The sequence below is a fragment of the Rhineura floridana genome, chromosome 5, assembly GCF_030035675.1.
Source record: "Rhineura floridana isolate rRhiFlo1 chromosome 5, rRhiFlo1.hap2, whole genome shotgun sequence".
Taxonomy (NCBI): Eukaryota; Metazoa; Chordata; class Lepidosauria; order Squamata; family Rhineuridae; genus Rhineura; species Rhineura floridana.
The window spans coordinates 25,937,352-25,952,273 of record NC_084484.1 but is presented as its reverse complement, the minus strand read 5'-3'; the positions used below and the strand labels follow the sequence as shown (position 1 = coordinate 25,952,273).

The 14,922-nt window shown below is 39.6% G+C and overlaps 1 protein-coding gene across 11 annotated transcripts in view; it reads right to left on the bottom strand.

The window, feature by feature from the left end:
- The window catches only part of LMO7 (LIM domain 7), a 178,980-nt gene that overhangs the window by 97,546 nt on the left and 66,512 nt on the right, over positions 1–14,922 (bottom strand). For all 11 annotated transcript variants that reach the window (XM_061630013.1, XM_061630015.1, XM_061630012.1 and 8 more), the window contains one exon: positions 5,605–5,711. In XM_061630013.1, the coding sequence (XP_061485997.1) occupies positions 5,605–5,711 (107 nt within the window). The remainder of the gene's footprint in view (positions 1–5,604; positions 5,712–14,922) is intronic.

Sequence of the window (14,922 nt, the reverse complement as noted above, 5' to 3'; positions counted from 1 at the left end):
CCTCTTGGTGATTACATTATATGATTTTATTATTTTAAATTGTCCGCTGTTTTTAACCTATATTTTATGGTTTTAATTTTTCTCATAGTTTAATTCTTTTTTAATAATATACTCTGTATGTTTTAATGGTGTTGTTTTTAGTTGTAAGCCGCTCTGAGTCCTATTGGAAAAAGGGCGGGGTAGAAATAAAGTTTATTATTATTATTATTTATTATTGTGCAAAAAACATGTACAAGAAAAAAACTACACATATCTTTGTCATGTTCAAAACCTAGGCATTCTTCCTATTGATTAAGCACATACTTAAAGTTTCAGTGTTTACATAGTTCCAACCATAGTGCTGGAAGAGGCAGTAACTAGAGTAGGAGTTCTCAAACTCCTTTCTAGTTTGAGAGGACATTAGTTGCTTGCCACCCAATTCTCCAAACATACCTGGCCTGCCCAGATAGCATTTGGGAAGGACCCCTGCCATTAGTCTCTATGATAAAACTCTTTGCTACACTAAAGGCTGTTTGAAGCTGAAAATTGCTAATAAGCTTGCTACAAATATGCTGGTAAATGCTAGTTAAAGAACATCTCATAGGGATGTAAGTTGAATTCTTCGTAAGCTCTACTATGTTTGAAATATTCTTAAATGCATATATGAAATATGCACTATGCAACTTAAACTACTGCAGACAATATATGTGGTCAGTATAAAAAGTGAACACATTATTTTAATTTGTTTCAGGAAGCTGGCAATTTCCTGTGTACACATGGCAATTTTACTCTAAAATTGAGTTTTCATATAACTTTCTTTTTTCATCTAAAATCACATTATAAAGCTGAACTTCATATCGGTTTGTGGCATGATTGAAGGCTACAGTTAAGAGAAATAGACACGCTATTTTCTTCTGCAACTTTTCATACATCAATCATGATGCTGTCTTACACAAGCCTGAATTAAATTAATAGGAACAGTGATAGTGCTTTTGTTTCAATAGGATCAGCACAAAGAACTTTTCAGTGAATGGTGTCCTTTGTGTAATGATGATACTTTCATTGATGGGATGACCTACTGTCAATAACTGGAAGTAATTAGTCTTATGTTGAGCCAGTCTGTTGCAGAATAGACTAGGACAATTTTTGCACAAATCAATGATTGTGGGGACACCAGTGAAGTAGCTATTTACAATAAATGTTTTTGCATGTGTTAGTAGCTACTAGACGTGGTTTGATGCAGTTACAAATAAGTTTAAACTAATAAAGAAAAATATACTGATACCTTAGACCAGCCTTTTCCAACCAGTGTGCCTCCAGATGTTGTTGGACCACAAATCCCATCAGCCTCAGCCAGCATTGCCAATGGTCAGGAAAGATGGGAATTGTGGTCCAACATCTGGAGGCACACTGGTTGGGAAAGGCTGCTCTAGAGGGTCTGTTGACCCTTAGAAGCAAGTTGGGATATATGGGGAAGGAGCCAAGATAGCCTCATTGTGCAAACTGAGTTCTGCTCATTTGTCTCTGGATTGAACCTATAAAGTATTGAGCTCACAGTCTTCTTTCCTATTGCCAGTCTATCTAAATCTAATTACTGTGCTCTTCTCTGTGGCTGATACTAAGATAGTATCAGCAGAAGGCCCTCACCTGTAGAGTGCAGTGATCAATTGAGTATATAAGGCAGCCTTTCCCAACCAGTGTGCCTCCAGAAGTTGTTGGACCACAACTCCCATCAGCCTCAGCCAGCATTGCCAATGGTCAAGAAAGATGGGAATTGTGGTCCAACAACATCTGGAGGCACACTGGTTGGGAAAGGCTGCCTTAGACCCACAAAATGTTTGTGAGCTTGAGGCAGAGCTCATCCTAATGTCTCATCATTCCTACTCCAAGAATAATAGGAGATATCAAGGTGCTAACAGAAGTTCTCAGATTCAGCTGAAGTTTCACCGTTCATCTCACCAATGACCAACATCCGCATATCCCTCTTGCTAGTTTTGGACCACAGTTCATGCTCATAGTTTCAGGGACTATCTTGCACAACACTTTTCTTTTAAGCTATCTTATCTCAGTTTCAGTTTATTTCATTTCCTAGTGACTACGACTAAAGATGACCTCATGGCAAGTTCTAATAATTCCAGCCTAGTTTAGATCATTCCAGAAGAAAACTAGCCATTATAGATTTTCTGAATTATTGCTATATTGCTGAGGCATAATATATACCCCGAATGGCCTGTAATAGAGCCAGTATAGTTTATTATTGCTCTAATGTGGTATGTCTTGTTTTTAAAATTCTGATATCTATACGTCTAAAAGGAACAGAGAAGGTAAATGGCAAGTCACAACATTTTTACTAACTGAACTCAGTATTTTCAGCTTTACTTTTTAAGAATAAAATCATATACGTTTCATTATTACACTGTTACCAATGCCACTATTTTGGCCACAGGATTCATGTAGATACAATGTGATAAACATCTGCGTGCTATTTCTTTGTTTAAAGAAGTTCAGAGCAACCCTGCAAACCTCCTCCGGGTGCCTACTCAGAGAGAAGCCCGGAGGGTGACAACGAGAAAAAGGGCCTTTTCAGTGGTGGCCCCCGAACTATGGAATACCCTTCCTGATGAGGTACGCCTGGCGCCAACACTACTATCTTTTCGGCGTCAGGTAAAACCCTTCCTCTTCTCCCAGGCATTTTAAACATTTTAAACATCTCAAACATTTAAATATCTAAATTATTTAATATGTTGACATTTTAATTCTCTTAACGCTTTTAACATTCTTACCAATTTCACATCTTAACATTTTAATATTTTAGTATTGAGTTTTGCAGCTAGTTATGTGTTCTATTATGTTTACATTTTTTTGTTTAATTAATTCATTTTTAACTTGTGTTATACATGGCTTTTTTACTTGTACTTCAGATGCTTATGTGTTGTGAACCGCCCAGAGAGCTTTGGCTATGGGGCGGTATAGAAATTTAATAAATAAATAAATAAATAAATAAATAAACCCTGCAAATAATCAGGTGAAAGTCAGTCATGCACCTGATCCATTCACCCAAATCTCCCCTTCCTGTTCTTGGGACACTAGTGGGAGGTAGCTAGACATCTCCATTTCTCCTCAAGTCCTAGAAGACAAAATACAGCAGGGATTAAGAGCAATTGCCATTAATGCCAAGCTTTAGAGTGGCATAAATGGCAGCTGCTTCTTTTCTCTCCTCCATGCTTGAAGTTCTGAAATGAAAAAAGAAACTGGACCCAAAGTCATCACACATACCATCACTACAGAGACTAAGCCTGGTTCCCCTTCCTCTCATCAGTGTGTGTGGGTGTGATACACAGAGACAGAGAATGTGGAGAAAGAGAGGAAGTAGCCAGCTAGGTAGACACAGCGGAGATAGCAGAACCCATCTATCTGGGGACATGGAAGTACAGAAAACACAACAGACAGTTCTACAGCATTTGCAACAGAGCTAGAAGGACTGGCCTTTTTCTGCTCTACTCAGAGAGACAGAGGAATAAACACAGCATACAAGTCAACTAGTTTGAACACAACTCTGTTTAAAGCACCATCCTGGGGGCAGAACGTGAGATTACTCTACTACTAGAGGGATTCTGTCCTGGATGGGGCAGACCTAGCTCTAGAAAGATTGGAGAAAATAGTCAGATTCTGTGCCTTCATAGGGGAGCCCTGTTATGGAGCCTGTCTGGTGAATTGTTGCTTTGCATTTTCTGCAAAGAGAGCAAGCCTGCAGCACAGGAACCTGCATGCTGCTCTTTCTTCCGTGGTCACCTGGAGACAATTTTTACGCGTGCAAGGTGATCAACAAAGTGGTTATTTGCAACATTGATTTTGATTAGTAGTAAGCGTTTCCAGTTTGCTGCAGGTTTAGTAATGTTGATTTCACAACATTATTTACCATTCTTAAACCAACATTCTTGGCAACTGCAGCTGCACGCACACTGCCCTTCTCAAATGAACTGAAAGGCCAAGGGTAAAGGTTGCATTGAATCCTCACATTTTTGCCTTGTTGATTACTGCCCTACCTCCTTTTTCACAACCTGTAACCACTAGTACAGCTTAACAGCCCAAGGAAATGTTTCCTGCATGTCATGTTTACTTTAGTAACACTTGTTAATGACAAAATTCTTGGCAACGTATTAAGAACTTTGTCCTGCTCTTCAGTGCAACTCATAACCTTCATATAACAGAGCTTGGAAAAGTTACTTTTTTGAACTACAACTCCCATCAGCCCAATCCAGTGGCCATGCTAGCCGGGGCTGATGGGAGTTATAGTTCAAAAAAGTAACTTTTCCAAGCTCTGCATATGTCTGGCAGTATCAAGATTATAGAAAGCAATGAATAATTGTATATAAATATAACATTTATATTATCTCATGAAACAGTCTATAATAATAGCAATTATTCTTAGCCTGAACACCCTGTATTTAGCTTTCCTTTTCATGAGAATCTTTTCTCTCTCTGGGATTGCACACAAAAAACTTCTCATATATGTTCTGGATAGTGAGAAAGGCTACCCTCAAGAATAAGGAAATTATTCTTAAATATTTTCATTATTATAGGGTACTCTCAACACTCTAAAGTACTTCATATCTATTGTTTTCAGTAATCCGTGCATCACCTTTTAAGGTGGGTTATTATCACTACCCCCATATCCATATCTTTTGATAAATAAACTGCTCTGGTAAAATTGGATCCAAAGATTTTCTGGTTTACAGCTCTCTTAGCTACTACACTAGGGGTGTGCAGATCAGAACCTACTGGAAGATCTTTGGGTGATCTGTAGTATATCGCCATGGGTTTCTATGACCAATTGTTTAACGATGTCCAACACAAAAAGGTGCTGCTTCCTCCCCCCCCCTGCACTCTTGAAATAGACTGCTGAAATGAAGAAACCTTGGAGTAACAGAGAATGAACTTTTTGGATAAGAGATTGTGCGTTCAGTTCAGTTCTGGTACTGAAAACAAATTGCTAGGCTCAGAATATGCTTAAAAGTACACTGTTCTTTAATTCTGAATCTATGTCTTTTGCATCTGGCTCTGGTTGGTAGATCACAGGAGTGGGTCCTAGTAAAAAAAACAAAGTAGATCCAACAAGTCTGAAGACTGCCCACCTCTGCACTAAACACCACGTCTCGAATACTGTCACACAACACTTTAGCAGAATATCTACAGATGACAGCGAGTCAGTGCTCTGTTTCCAGCTCTCCAGTTTACAGATTTCAAGATTTGAATGCTAGACCAATGGTGAGTACATGTATGTACACCACACACCGAGGACCCCTCTGGTAATTACAAGCTTACAGTTAAGGGTTCCATTTTTACTCTCACATTTAAGAACTGTGGAACTGTCTATTTTGTATCTTCAAGCAATGTAACTATTAATTAGTAAAACAGCTTAGTGCATTTTAAGTGTTAACAAATACTTTTTAAAATATGTACCAAGAATGTGTCGATTTTCCTGGAACAACCAAAATTAGATCTTAACTTTTACAGGCTTGAAGGCAGCTTCAACAGTGAACATGCAAAGGAAACATATAAAATTACTGTATACATGTATAGCAGCACAGCAGAAGTTAATTGATAAAAACACAGAACACTTACTTGACAGTAACTCGATTCGATAAATCCTGAAGGTCACCAGGATGAAAAAGCTGGGCTTCTTTTAATCCAAGATTTTCACAAGCTTTCAAAAACACATTTATGTTATCCTGTGAAGAAAAGCGGAAAGCAATTGCTTAGTTAAGCTATGTGAAGGAAAGGACTGCAAGTTGATTAGCTAGTTTCAAAGTCCAGTATATGGAGAAACAAAATGCCAGTTTTCAGGATCATAAATACATGTAATATTTCATATGGATCCTTGGGCTAAGCAATGATCTCTGTGACTGACAGACCACGTTAAAGATTACCAGGTATAAAAGCAAAAAATGCTCAGCCAGTAAGCAGCAATCTGCACTTTGATGTCAGCTCTGCAAACAAACACCCTCTTTCTAGCTTTGCATGACAAGCCTCACCTCTCACATTTAAAAATAACTACAGCTACTGACATTCACCCACCCAGAAATGGTTGGCAACGAAGGAATTAAGAGGAGGAACTCTGTTTCTATGATTACAGATTGATTATAGAATAACGCACCTGGAATCTGGCTTTAGTTACTCAGCAGGCAAATATGAGAGAAAGAAAGCAAATGAAAGAGCAAAAAGACAGCACAAATGTGTGGTTTTCATTGGGTAAACTAGAAAACATAGGTGTGGTTTAGCACTGACTTACTACACCTGTTCTGGGCCAGCTGCTTGAGTCAGCGAGTGAAGCATGCATGGAACACTCCAGGAAGAATTTTCAGTTTTCATTCTCACTTTTTGTTCAGAGGATATGTGCACTTATGACAGTGTCCAGCTTGTAACTGTTAAACCCCATTATCATAACTGACCAAAGAATATATCATCATAGATTTCAAATAAGCCTGGTAAAAATAGCACCGAGGAAACAGAGCACAAATATACATGTCAATGATTGTGAAATAAGCACTCCAAAGATGTTTGTATTTATGACCGTCTGCTAGGAGCTTCAGGAATAGCATGTTGAAAGAACAGGGGTGTCTGAAGGCAATAGCAAGAGAGAACTTTCAGGAAGATACAGTAAAAGCATAAATTCGTTCTTCAAAACATGATGCATATTGTTGTTTCGCCTTTCATCACTGCTCTTAAAAATGGAATCGCAGTGTAGGATGATAAGGAGCTGTAATGGCCCTTTGGTATTAGTAACTCAGCATTTGACAGTTTAGCACACAAGTGTTACTATATGGGTCCAACCTTCCCTGCCAAGCATTCAAATTTGGCCTGGCATGGCCTTTTTCCACAAACCATACCCACCTGCCCACACCTGATGTCAGTTGATGGGCAGTAGAGTCAAGCCTGCTGGATCAGCTGCATGAATGAGGCAGCAGATGGGTGAGATAGCCAAAGCCTCGGGCATTTTAAAGGACCACACAGGACTTCAAAATGCCCAGTTACCCAACACTGTGATATCAAGTGGATGGTCCCACCTGACTTTCACATTTGGGCCGCAAGACTAGGATCCAATAAGTACCTGGACTGCAGAGCCAAGAAGGTTCCACAACCCTGCCTTAAAGTAACATAACTGGCTTACAACTCATGCAACATGAATCCTTTGCACAGTTTAGAGGCAGCACTGGGGGAAAGAATAGCATTCTTGCCCCTTTAATAGCCATGTGGCAGGCAAACATTCAACAGATTAAGCCTTTTCTAATTTGGAAATACATTATGAAATGCTTCACCTGTTGACATTCTGTCTGTCACACATCTTAACACTTGTGAGAGATTTTTGAGCCCTCCATCCCACCTGCAGAAGAGGACACAAATATAATGCTCAATATATGCAAATGTGTGTTCTGTTCCATAAGTGAGGTGGAGGGGCCCATCCACATACAGTGTACTCAGCCCAGAAAATCCTGTCACCTTCCCTACTTACTATCTTTGAGATATTTTTCCATGGTTTTGCTTCCTACATTGTTAATGCCAATTCCCCATTACAACCTCTTACGCCGAATTATTATTTACCAAGACCTACAATTTCACTTGTGTGCTTGCATAATTGCATGTGTGACTGCCAAAAGTTATATTTCCCCACACATTGCAATTATTGAATTGCAGAGTCCAGAATAAAAAGGCACAAGCAGATGAGAAAAGATGATTCTAGGAGCCAGATTTATCCATTATGGGCTCATGTGATTTTAAGAGAAAAGCCATCCATCAAATTATGGGACAACTTGTTTTGATTCTATGCAAGTATGCACTGGTTACATTAAAACCAACTAAATTTTCAAGAGAGAATGTAGACATATTATGTAGTGGGTAAAGTTAAAAATCTCTGGCTTCCTGACAAATGTATCTGGGCAGCACTCTTCAAGTACTTTACATGTTTTCTTTGTTATTTGAACAAATATTTAGAGTGGAAGTCATATGTTTTCCTTATGTAACAAATATGAATTCCGACATGCACACCCCAATGTACTGTCATAACATTATTCAGCTGGGACAAACAGCTTTTACATATCAAGTTATAGCACATCTTCAACACTAAGCCAGAGATGCATGGGGGTGGGGAGGTGGGATTGAAGGGAAGCTTAAACTAAGCTGGAACATTTGTAGGTGCAAAAACTACAGGAGCTTTTCCAGGCCATGGAGAATAATTGGATTGTTTCCAGCAATACTTTGGATTGTTTCCTACCTTCATTTACATGCCTGCCATTCCAGTTTATGTACTATTCCTAGCCAAGTCAGAATTAGGCTTTGTAACTATGAATTAATTAGCATGAAATATATGCACAGTCTTTTTCAAGGACTTTCAATGTTCATTATGACCACCCTTAAATTGTATTAATAGATTTGTTTTATTCCTTTAATAACCTAAAACACTTAAAACAGCACTAACTCATAAGGGATTGGACATAACAATAGCTGTATAAATACAACGTAATAAAACATGACATTGTAAGAGCACTGTGTCTATATACCATCGGTATTAGAAGCAAATATGCCAATTCAGATGCTTAGTTCTGCAGTCCAGTTTTACCAGTGAATGTGAAAGAGTGCAAAGCAGTCAACCTAAGTCAGATCCTAACAACTATGGTTTATCTTTACATTAAGATCTGAAATTTTTAGAAAAATTCAATCAAGCTCTTCAAATCAAATTCAGTCTCTCAAAGTTAACTTAGTTCTGATCTGTTGCTCACTGTTATGTAGGTCCCCCCAATACCCCAGAATGTTAAAATCCCACCCTTTAAAATAATTTCATTCACATAACACACCTTCTCTTACTGTCAGCCAAATGAAGGAGACAGTTCCTAAAGACATAAAATACAATACCCGATCAGAAGGATCTATCCATATTTATGTTAAGACCAGACATACATAAAAAGTAAGCAGAATAGGGTGCTTAAAAGGCTGCATTCACACACGACACTAAACATTAACAGGAAGGAGCACCTGAGGGTTGCACCTTGCTTCTCACACACCAGAAACATGACTTTGGCAGAATTTAAGGAATCCCAATTTAGCATTATGTTTGAACCAGAGCCTGGTTTAAAACAAACAATTCTGGTTAATTTGAAAAGTCAGCTTCCTAACACATTATTTGAAGTTGGCTTGTTAAGTAACTCATCTGGGTTTAATTTACAACACAATATCTTTGTTTTCTGTGTAACAACACAGGTTTCACAGAAAATGAAACTAACTCTACCAGCCTCCTCCCAGATGCATGGGGGGGGGGGACCTAAACCAAGACAGAGCATCCTAGCCTTCCTCAATCAAATAAAAAATCCCATCTTCAGTGGAAGTTTTTTGTTCGTTTGTTTCTGCTTTGCTTTCAACAGACATAATTCTAAGCCTCATTTTCAACCTGAAACTGGAGATTCTAATGATCTAGAACAGCCTTTCCCAACCGGTGTGCCTCCAGATGTTGTTGGACCACAACTCCCCATCAGCCTCAGCCATTGGCAATGCTGGCTGAGGCTGATGGGAGTTGTGGTCCAACAACATCTGGGGGCACACTGGTTGGGAAAGGCTGATCTAGAAGGTTGCATGATGAAGCCTCTGATAGTTATTAGTTGTGCTGAAGTATCAGCAGCCAATCCAGCTGCTTAGGAAATGAAGTTGCTGGAAACAGATTGTTCAACTCTAGCATAATCTTTGTTTTCTTCCCCCTCAAGGCTACAGCCTATGGATAGGCCATAATGGTAGCTCTTACTTGAAAATGACAAGTCAACAACAAACTCTTCTCCCCAAACTATTTAAATACTTGTCATGTCAATCTGTTGTGGCAAAACATGAACTGGTAAATTTTCTGATCCCTCAAGTAACTGGGATCTGATTTACCATGTGTGACATATTTAGCAATTAAAACTACATCAGGTTAATTTTACACGCAGTACAAAATCTTACTATAGCTGAAAAGCATTTGTACTGAAATGTTTACAGAGCAATCCTATGGAGTTTGGGGAGAGGGAAATTTTCTTGGGGACAAAATCACCAGGGATAGCACCAGACTGCAGCAGGCCCTGAAATGTGGTGGTGGCATGGCGGCAATACTGCCACCATGGCAGCTTAAATAGGCTCGGCTGCGTTAGCACGCTAGCACACTATATGTGCATGCCTGCCACCACCTACCATCATCATCTTGGGTTACGGCAAGCATGTGCATGCAGCGAGCTTACACAATGGAATGGTGGCACAGGAAGTGGTGTGGCCAGCTCAATGTGCCACCAGGAGGATGTTGTCTGGGAAGGTGGCTCTCGCGCTCTGTGATCCGTACCAGCATCGGGTCTCACGCTCTGAGACTCGATGCTAGCGCAGACTGCGGAGCAGGAGCTAAACCAGCCCAGCCCCAGCAGCAGGGCCCCCTCTTAGCTGCAGTGGCCCTTGGCCAGTGCCCAACCTGGATGCCCAGTGACACCAGGTCTGAAAAACCACCAATTCTGAAGCCCTGCCTGCTTACACTAGCTAAGGGCAGAAGGTGTGTGCTTATATGTCTGATACATATATGTATCAAAATTGTTTCAATTTATCAAACTCAATTTCCAGAGCATTCTTCCTTACACAAGCACAATCAGTGCATGGCAGACTAGACATTTTTCACTTTCATCTCTTTAGACACTCTTTCATGCAGCCACAAGAGAACAGCTCATAACAAAATAGGAAAGCTTCATGAAATGATGTCCGAAGGTCATAAAGACCATCATCCATCTGAATCCAGCCTAACATGTTGCAAAAGAAGGGGCAGGCCTTCAAAACAGTATCTAGCCACACTGTTAGACTACCCATGTATAAGTTTATAGGGTTGCCAGGTCAGAAGCATTCCAACCCCTAGGATTTCAGGGGTTGGCTCCTTGTGATGTCATAGAGGTGGGTCTAGTGATGTCATTAAGCATGATATGGTTAAGCATCAACCACAGTTGCTTGGGGCATACCACTCAAAAGCATTTATATGATTGGAAATTAAGATAGAAATCTTAGCTAAATGAGGGTGTTCCCAGTTCCAGCAGATGTGGCGCGATCATTCATTCTCACCTACTTTGGGAGCCTGGGTAGGGAACATTTAATCTAGCCCAGTTGCTTCTGGCAAAAAGGGTTTAAGTGCCTTCAGGCCACGCCAGTCACCAGAAGGCCACTGCAGGAAGAAGGGAGCCTAGTGCTGTGGAGATGTTAGATAGGAGCACTCAGGGGTAAAGATGGATGCCCATGAAGACCTCACTTCTAAACACACTTACTAAGGCACTCAGCTGCATAGAACTCAACAGGACTTACTTCTGAACAGATATGGTTAGGATTGTGCTGTTGGTAAACCTTGACTAGGGATCCTCTGCAAAGATATCCATCTCAAAGTAGGGTTGGCAACCCCCTGCCTGGAATGCCCTGCCCCTGCCTTTTAACATGGCTGCTCCAAATTTCTTTACAGAGAGGTTTGAGAAATGAATAAGAGTTACGAAGATTTTCTACCCTTTCCTGACGACCTTTTGGGCTGCTATAAACTCACTTTGACAGCCAACCCAATTCCAGTGAGTAATAATTGACAGAGAGAAAACACACATGGTTTGGTCTACCTTCACAGGTAGCAGCTTGGGAACAGCACCAATTGAAGGCACACTTCCCAGTATGTCAATTCTCTTTTACCACTACTGTTCAAGAAACAAATCATCATGCAAACAACAAGGTGCATCATCAATGGGTATAAAGGGGTTGAGCTGAGTGCATGGAACCACTGTTGCTGCTTCTATGTAAGGGAGTGAGGTCAGAGGCAAATGAAATGCAAATAGAAAAATAAAAACAAAAGACAGTGATGACTTCCTAAATGCAATACCATACCAACCACAACAAGATTCCTATGAGTAAGGCAGAAAAGTCAGCATCTCACAACCAGTCAGGATTCCTAACCAAAAACCAAAACTAAAAAACCTGGCAGCCAGTCAGCCAAGGTCACAGAAATCCCCATGCAGAACAGCCTGACTCAGGGACTGTAGTTAGTGCAGAATGTTGTGGCACAATTGCTGACATGAATGAGACCATGTCAGCACGTAATACCTCTGCTATGAAATCTGCACTGGTTGTCGATTTGCTACCAGGCCAAGTTCAGGGTGTGCCTTCCAAGAAATTGATCCTTTCGAGTGGCAGCACCTACACTTTGGAACTCCCTGCCTATTGACATAAGGCAGGTGCCTTCATTGTACTCTATTTGGCACCTACTAAAAACATTTTTTTTGTTTAGGCAAGCCTACCCAGGCATATTGAAGCTATTATGCATTTTATCTGTTTTTAACTCATTGGTTTTATTATTTTGAATGTTTTTAAATACCTGTTTTATTGTTTTAATTCCTTCTGTAAACAACGTTGTGGTTTTTTACAATAAAGCAGTATATAAATGTTGTAAATAAAATATATAAATAAATTTTGGAGTCACTGTGGCCCTTGGGTCTTTTCCCACTTTTAGGAACAAAAGAATCTGCCTTATACCAACACAGGCCATTTAGCACTATCTAGCTCAGTACTGATGATATGGCCTAGCATTGGCTCTCCAGGATTCCAGGCAATAGTCTTTTCCAGAGATTGGATTTTGAATCTTTACATGCAAAGAATGTTCCCTACCACTGAACTACAGCCCTTCCTCTGTTTAAAACATATCATTTAAAATCGTTCTTTTCAGTTCACTAATGAATGCACACCATATCTGGGGGCAGATCCACACCATTCATTTAAAGCTCATTCAACACACATTTGAAGCACATGAATCCTAGCACAAAATCACAGGAACTGTAGTTTAAGGGTGGTGGGAACTATAACTGAGGAGGAAACTACACTTCCCAGGATTCTTTGGGGGAAGTAGTGCACTTTAAATGCAAGTTGAATGTGCTTTAAATGTTGATCTGCATTACTTCAAAAACTTTCCCTGTATATAAATAATTTTAATTAATTTTTTTTAAAGAAATCGGCTACGAAGTTTACTTGGTGACTATGGGTTACTCATCATCTCTCAGCCTAATCTGCCCTTCAGGGTGAAAACAGAAGGGGACCATGACCACCCCAAGGAAGAAGGGCATTACATTAATACATTATTTCCTCTAAAATGTAGAGGAAATAATAAAGTACAACCATAACGTGAAATCAGACACATATTTAGACAAGTATAAAGAAATATTTATATAAGCATGAATGTCAAAGATGTGTATTATTTACACAACCTGTAAATATATTGTTCAATCCTATGCATGTTTACTAAGAAGCAAGTCCCATTATATTCAATGGGGCTTACTCAGAGAGGGAAGCATGCACAGGACCGCAACTTCAAGTGATAAGGAACTTTACTCACCCAATCCAAAATTCAGAATCATGCCACTAAGCTGCTTTGCAACTGTTTTATACTTGTTTTCTGGTTACTAGATTTTAAATTGATTTATCCTGTTGTGAGCTGCCTTGGTTTCCAACCCTACCTCACAGGGTTGTTAGAAAGATTCCATATACACACACACTGGAGATATAAAAATATGTACAATCCATATAATAGTTTATTGTCAAAACCAGTTGGTCATTGCAGAACATTTTTTTTAAAAGAAGTATTAGTTTCCTGCCAAATAAAAGCAGTGACACCTAAGTAAGCCCTGCCTAATTGCTTTTAAAAAGGGATTAGAGGGGAAGAGAAAGATTTACACAATCCTTTGCTATGTTCACTCAAAAGTCCCATTGATTTACAGCACAATCCTAACCATGTTTACTCAAAAGTAAGTCCTACTGAATTCAAAGGGGTTTACTCCCAGGTCTACGGGATTAGTATTGCAGCTTTACTTCCAGAAAAGCGAGTATACGATTAGAGCTTCGTATTGGGAAGGTTTTCAAAACAGGCTATGAATTAGACAAATAAACTGCCCAACAGCCTAGGAAAATTTAAACTTGTTTGACTCCTCATAATTAGAAAAGTATCACATTGTAATCATAAGCTGCAGCATGTACACTTTTTAAAATTTCTGTTCAAAAATTATTTGAAAGACACAATGTATAATATGCAGTTTGGGCAAGTAATAAAAAACCTGCATGCACACTTTTATTATAATCATAACTGAAATTATTTATAGTGCATGCCCACCAAGATCCTGCTGTGATCTTCTGGTCTAGTGCAATCCTATGCATGTTTACTCATAAGCAAGTCCCAATGTATTCAGATCTCCTGCATAGAGAAAGTACTCTTGATGCTGCTGAAAGCTATACATTTACTGAATTCCTATGTGCAGACAAGCAGGAAAAGAAAGATGTTTTCAGGATTTGTAATGGGTTCTAGATATTGTCTGGAGGTCTGCAAATCCTTTGTCAATCACAATCCTGACTTCACTTATTGGCTAAAAACCTGAAAGTGTGGGGATCAGAGCAGCCAGTACTAACAGACGTTGTGGTGGGTGGCTGACATTTTGGTGTATATCTCTTGAACCAGACTACCTAGGAACTTTTTTTTAAAAAAAATGAAAGCTAAAAGCTAAGATTGGGGTAACTCACCTGGAGACTCAGAGAGTACAAAAAACAAAAACAAAAAGGAGTCTCTGGGTGAAAACCAGACACTTGGCAACCCTACTGCAGAAGAGCAGCTCATATTGGTGGAATTATTTTCACAGAGTTCCTCTTTGCAAACAGCTACTTTCTAGCCTTGCCAGTTCAAGTGCTTGTTCAGTCATAAAGCTGTTCTTGCATTTCATTGAGAGATTCATCACTTTTCTTCTGTAATATTACATGGGGCACATGCCAAACTCAGCAGAACACCAGTAAGCTCTGCCAGAACCTTCTGTGTGACCTATGCTATTGTCTTTCCATGCCCAGCAAACGACACATTATCACCCTACAAGAGCAAGGGGATATTTCATGGGC